The sequence below is a fragment of the Diadema setosum genome, chromosome 17 (genome assembly GCF_964275005.1).
Source record: "Diadema setosum chromosome 17, eeDiaSeto1, whole genome shotgun sequence".
Taxonomy (NCBI): Eukaryota; Metazoa; Echinodermata; class Echinoidea; order Diadematoida; family Diadematidae; genus Diadema; species Diadema setosum.
The window spans coordinates 6,950,823-6,957,268 of NC_092701.1; the positions used below are offsets into that span (position 1 = coordinate 6,950,823).

The 6,446-nt window shown below is 38.9% G+C and overlaps 1 protein-coding gene across 1 annotated transcript; it reads left to right on the forward strand.

The window, feature by feature from the left end:
- Positions 1-248: 248 nt before the first annotated feature.
- On the forward strand, positions 249-6,001 carry LOC140240942 (inosine-uridine preferring nucleoside hydrolase-like). The gene is made up of 5 exons (XM_072320713.1): positions 249-258; positions 911-1,155; positions 1,575-1,869; positions 3,222-3,358; positions 5,065-6,001. Exons 2-5 carry the CDS (start codon positions 970-972, stop codon positions 5,404-5,406), a joined length of 960 nt encoding a protein of 319 aa, XP_072176814.1. The 5' UTR covers positions 249-258; positions 911-969; the 3' UTR covers positions 5,407-6,001.
- The last annotated feature ends 445 nt before the right edge of the window (positions 6,002-6,446 follow it).

Sequence of the window (6,446 nt, forward strand, 5' to 3'; positions counted from 1 at the left end):
AATAGACTCTAAAATAGTCTCTATAGAGACTCTAGCGTAGACTCCACAGCTGCAGTAACACTACCCGGGTGTAACAGAGAGCATAGTCTTAGATTGAAGTAATTTGACAAATGTTCAGCTCCAGGCTTCTCCTCCCTTCATCATCAGCTTCCACCGTGTACCGGATTCTTCGAAGTGTGTCTTCAGCTGTTTGTACAGCCCCAGGGGAGATTTTGCAACCACTAACATCTCAGAGTCGGAGAAGTTTCCCATTTCGAGGTGCAGTACATGTACCACAATTTAATACACAAACCTTATCCAGTATAAGTTTGGGGGGGGGGGGGATCGACCGGGAGTGCAGGCGTGTGAGTAGTACATAGTCGCCCTGTATATGTCGTTTCTACACATCATGATAATTGATACAATCACCACAATACAATGTACCAGAGAGTTAGTTGATAGATCTGTGATATGCTATGTTAAATGCAATTGTGTTGTTTGATGACTTTTTAGCATCTGATTTTATAGTGAGATAGTGTAAAACTAAAAGTAGTATGATGCTTAAATTCTTGAATTTCTCTACATTTTTTTCTATCTGAACCAACATATGTAGATCACTTTATAATATCATTACCATCATTTGCCATCAAATAACCTGTGACATCATTTATTAAGTTGTAGTATTGTGAACATTTTAGCAGCAACACATGGTTGGTAATACAGCAAACTAGTGGTTTAGAATATATTATGAGTCTATCATTGGAGAAAACATTCTGTCTCCATCCATGTAACATTACAGATGCAGCACATAATCTGCAGCCATTATCTGCTTAAAATGCTAACGAATTTTCATCTACACTGCATTGTATGATAGGAATTTTAAACCTTGTGTGTTTGGGTAGAGTATGATCTTGGCTTGTTTTCATTGCAGAGAGGCCTTCAATCTCTGGGCAAATCCTCAAGAAGTATACCCACCAGCGGAGCTCGATCATGTCGGAGAAAGTTACCATGGTGATAGACTGCGACCCTGGCATAGATGATGCGGTAGCCATCATGATGGCCCTGGGTCAACCCAACGTCGATCTGATCGGGATCACTTGTGTCACTGGGAATGTCGAAGTCGACAAAGTCACCATCAATGCCCTACGCGTGCTGGAGAAATTCAATAAACTAGATGTGAGTATGAACAACAAATTATATGGATGATGATGGTGATGATTGATCATTTTTACTATAAATAATTATGAAGGATGATGATAATGAGCTCGCGCAATGATGAGAATGATTATGGTCAATTTTAACTCCAAACACTGTAATTCTATAAGCAGTGACACTATAATGTTAACCATAATAGGGCCTGTACAAAAAGAAATAGCCTCACATCATGGCTGTTGCTTTAACTTTCCAATTTATATGAAATGAATGAAAGTACAATGTAGGGCCTACTGTAATTCAAATGACCATACCTTACTATGAGACAAGGGTATGTGTAGATGCAATAGAAATTGAATTGGAATGCAGCAAAATATAATGTATGGTTCTACAGAATTTGAACTTGATTTCCCAAATTCTTTGAATCAATGTCCAACCCCTAGATTCCTGTGTTCAGTGGTGCTTCCCAGTACATCGTCACTGACCCCAAGGAAGCCAAGCATGTCCATGGAACGGACGGATTGGGTGACATTCCCAACCCAGGCCCCATGCCCAGCCGAGACCTTGTCCAGTCAGAGCACGCTGTGCAGGCCTTGATTCGGATGGCCAATGAGAAGCCCGGACAGATCACACTAGTGGCCATTGGACCGCTAACCAACTTGGCCCTGGCCATTAGACTCGACCCTACCTTCACAAGCAAGCTGAAGGAGTTAGTCATTATGGGTGGAAATATACAGGGTATGTTGCTCACTTTTCATCGTCTTGCAAATACTGACTTGTGAGCAGATTAAAAGTAATACGAATTTAAGTTAGTTGATCAGAAGTCAGTTTCATTAAAAATTTAGATTGGCAAGTTGAATTGTAATATATTGTAATTACCAACTGCATTGGGAACACATGAGATCATAACTCTGTAGAACAATAAGAAACAGGAAAAGTGGTTGCAGACTATTTACAAGTCTTCCCGCATTTGTTTCCCCACACTCCAGGGTGCTACATAACTTTATTTTGCCACTTGCTCGGTCGGGCAAGCAGATTTTCAAATTTGCTGCAAAACACTTGCCCGAACATTAATTTTACTTGCCCAAAAAGAAAGTCCAAAATGTAAGGAAATAATATAGCAAATCATGTGTTAGTCAAGGGCTTAATAAAGCATACCTGGTAATCATTTGAATAAACCGCACACAGTGATTTGCACGCTCACAATGGAGTAACAAATTTGGTCCGATCAAGTGTTGCCATTGCATTGCATTGGGGCTTCTTCATATTATACATTGTAAGTGTTGGAAAGTTGCTGAAATGATGTTGAATCACCAAACAGCCATTGTCTTTGGGATTTGTATGGTTGACTTTGTGGGTTCGTTTGGGGAATATTAGTGAAAAAGAGGTGGCTTCAAAACGTTTTGCTTGCCCAATTGCTTTACTATAATGAGATTCATTATACTCTTAAATTGTTTACTTATTCTGTTTGTTGAGCAAGTTAACATAGGAAGTAGATAGGCTTCATGAATTCAATATCTGTTTTAATTTATTAGTACAGTGCAGCAGATTGGCATTGAACTCAAGAGGTCTTGTAGCACAGTAGAGTATGCATAGTTTCTAGCTGTATCAACAAATGAACATTAATACAGTATTATTATAAAGTATAATGAAGATGCTTTGATGATTGAATGCTGATAGCACTCTTGCAGTTAAAAAAAAATGTCAAAATGTAATTCTCATGAAGAGTGTAACAGTGATAATGATGTTTGTTGAATGATGATAGTAGTGATGATAATGATGCAGATGACATCATGATCATGATTACTCAATTTACTATAATTCACAGAACTACAAAATCAATTGATTTTATGATATTGATAGCATTTATTAGAAATATTGACTACTGTGATATAATGAGATTTAATTACGATAGTAATGGTGATGCACTGATATTATCGTAATTGTTCAGTTTATCATCATTCACAGTTACAAAATCATCATGATTTTTATGATATTGATATAATTTAAGAGAAAATAGAAATTTTGACAAACAGATATGATGAGATTAGATATGACAATAATAATCATCATCATCACTGTCACTTTAGCCAGAGGAACAGGTTTCTGGACTGCTGAGTTCAACTTTGGGACTGACCCCGAAGCGGCACACATTGTCCTCACGGATACCCAGTGTCCTACGCTCGTTGTTCCCCTGGAAACCTGCATATCTCATAGCATTGACTTTGTAAGTACAGGCCAGGATTAACGATTAATCTTTACATTATTCTGGCTGTGATATTATGAAAAATATGCTTTCATCTTGAGATGATATAAGCAGGGGCCGTATTCTGAGAGCTTATTAAGTGTCTGATTAGCACTTAATTACCGAATTGGTATTCTGAGAGCATGATTAAGTAGGGGGTATATTAACTACCATAGCAACAAGCGTTTTGGCGGGAAGGACCTACGCGTTTGCGCGTATCAATGCGCGTGGACCTCTGAGAGGACTTAATCACAGAGTTAATTACGAATCGGTATTCTGAGGGTGTAATTAAGTATGAAAGTTAATGGAAAACTTAATGATACCAAAGAGTGTCATTAACTTCTCCGATATCACGCAATACATCGTGTTTTCTCTGCCACAACGATGCTTACCGTCTTCGGTAACCGAGGAGCGGTTGAATGTTGTTATCATGGTATCCGTAGAATTCAGAGAAAAAAAGAAATATAGCCGATCTTCGAGGAATTTTGTCATTTTATGTGAGCAAAGAGGTTGAGATCTTCGCGTGCGTAGGTGAGGGGTTGTAATCAAATACCGGAGTGTGCGCACGGAGCTCTTGGGTTGTAATTACAGGGGGCGTGGAGGAGCGCGCATTGAGGGCATATTTGCGCGTGTAATCATCATTTTGGCTTCTAACAACGCGTCTGATTGGATGGAATAACAATTAGATGGGAGGGACCTAAGATAATTACAGGGGACTTAATCATACCTTAATTACGTCCTCAGAATACCGATTTTGCCCATGATTAAGGGCCTATTAACTTCACGACTTAATCACGAAGTTAATTACAGACTTAATTACGACCTCAGAATACCACCCCAGGGCCCCAAGCAATTTGTTTTGTTGAGGTTCCTTGTGCCTAGATAAGGTCAGGTTGATATTCCCTGGAAGAGCTAGGTCAATTGCTTTTTCGTTGTCCCAGAAATTGATTTTAGTTGATTTTTGTCAATGCATTGCTGTTCTTTATGTAGTTTTTCTAGTTTGGCATTACAATTTCTTGTTGAGTTCTCACCAAGAGATGGTGGCAAATGGAATTTTAACTTGAAGTTATATCTTTGAAAGACATTGTCAGATTTGCCTCATGCTTTCACTGAGTTTTCTCAATGCTTTTTAAGTAGGGAGATTTTTTTTAATATTTATGTTGGTCATTGTGCGATTTCATGAATACTTTTGGTATACTTTTTTATGATTTTATAACTCTTCGTAATTCTGGAAATATTAAAAAAGAAAATTAAGTGGGTGCACCCCCCCCCCCCCTTGGATCCGCCACTGTACCTCATTAAATATTTGCTAGAGTTCACTAGTCTTGGAACAGACACATTGCACACTGCAGGTGACCATGTTTGAAGTCATGCTGTGAGAGGAAATTACCTTCACTAAATGTTTGCCTGTTTTACATGCTAACAAATGGACAGTCATCCCCACAAATGTGGAAAATCGGCAAGGCTGAAGAACGTAACAATTTCCACCATTTATATTCATAGCAGGACGTGTTAAATTCTCCGTACATGCTGAAGTCGAATATCGCCTAACTTGATGCACTTTTTTTTCTTTAATAGTCCTGTCAAGATGGGCTTATGTGGAGTTGACTGTAAATATCAATTCATTATTACTGTTTCAACTGTTTTTTTAATGATTTTTTTTTTTTTCCTTCTACCCTTTATTCAAGCAATGGTTCTACGATCTCGGTTCCAATAAGTCCTCTCGGGGCCAATTCATGCATGCCATCACCAAGACCCATGTGAAGAATTCAAAAGAATGCTACAAGCGGCCCGCCTTCATGGTGGCTGACGCTTGTGCCATGTTGGCGGCAGTTTGCCGCGGCTCCGTGCAGGAGTCCATCCATTCGGTCTGTAAAGTGGAGCTAGTAGGCAAGTACACCCGCGGACAGATGATCACCAACAGAGTCAACACCCCGTGGATCCCCGACCTGGAAGGCGCGGAGAGGGAGGTCGTGACCAAATTGAACATGGATTTAATGTACAAGCTGCTCAATGATGCTGTTGCGTGACATCACCTTTGAGAAGTAATATTCGTAGGTCGTATTCTATATTTTGAAAGTCCTTGCAGTCGATAGAAATGTCAAAGCCTTCCTGGGCAAAGCATTGTTGCTAGCACATGGCTACTATAAAAGTGGAAACTTTCATGGAAGTTTTCAGGCTTGACTGGGTAAGATGCATTTTGTGTGTTTTCGATATTAAAGAATCAAAATAAAAAGTAACTAGTATTACTTATAATATAAGCAAACAAATTGAATGCTTTCATTTTCCGCTAGATTCATGTTGAGCCAAATGCAGGAAAATTTCCACTCCACAAAAATTCCCACGTTTCCAGTGTTAGGTGGACAAGGAATTCTTTCCATAGTCGAATGTGTGATTTTAACGCTTAGTATGACTTAATTCTTCTCAGGGAGATGAAATTGTATCTTACGGTGATAAAAAATCAAATGCAGATTCATTTTATGTCATGTCATCGTGTGTTGCCTAACATGGGGTTATTTGATTGTGCCTGAGATGTTATTTTACTTAATGGACATTTGAAGAAAAACCAAAACATCATTATGAAGTGGGGAGGTAGCTCTGACAAGTTTTATTTAAGGGTTACTCCTTTAACTCTTTATGTGCCATGTTCGCACATCCAACTCAGTCGACGGCGTGCCAACTTCGCATATTCTGCTCAACAAACAAAGCCGCCGAAACCGATCAATAAATCGCTAATCCCCCGGTACAATGAAAGCGTATCTCGTGCTTTTGTTCCTCTCACTTACAGCTCGCAGTCTATGTGGTGGTTAAGATCAAGCGGTGTTCCTAACTAGATTTGCGTTTGCATTCTAAGTTTCTGTCATGGTTTTATGTGCAAAAGTCATGCCTTTATAGTAATGTAGCAACTGGTCATTTAAAAGAAATATTGAAAATAGATTTGTCATGTAATGTATATCGAAGCAAAGTTTGGCATTCCTCTAACACTTTGCTCACTAGAATGTCCAGCTTAACAGAAATTTGAAAAAGTTATACAAATTGGAAAAACAGATTTATTTCTCAAAGCATGACT

What these genes read in the sequence shown, in the direction of transcription:
- LOC140240942 (XM_072320713.1), top strand. Translation starts at nt 970, where the DNA reads ATGTCGGAGAAAGTTACCATGGTGATAGACTGCGACCCTGGCATAGAT. An exon ending in AGAAATTCAATAAACTAGAT is followed by an intron (nt 1,156 to 1,574) that starts GTGAGTATGAAC and finishes TCCAACCCCTAG; the next exon opens with ATTCCTGTGTTCAGTGGTGC. An exon ending in TATGGGTGGAAATATACAGG is followed by an intron (nt 1,870 to 3,221) that starts GTATGTTGCTCA and finishes CTGTCACTTTAG; the next exon opens with CCAGAGGAACAGGTTTCTGG.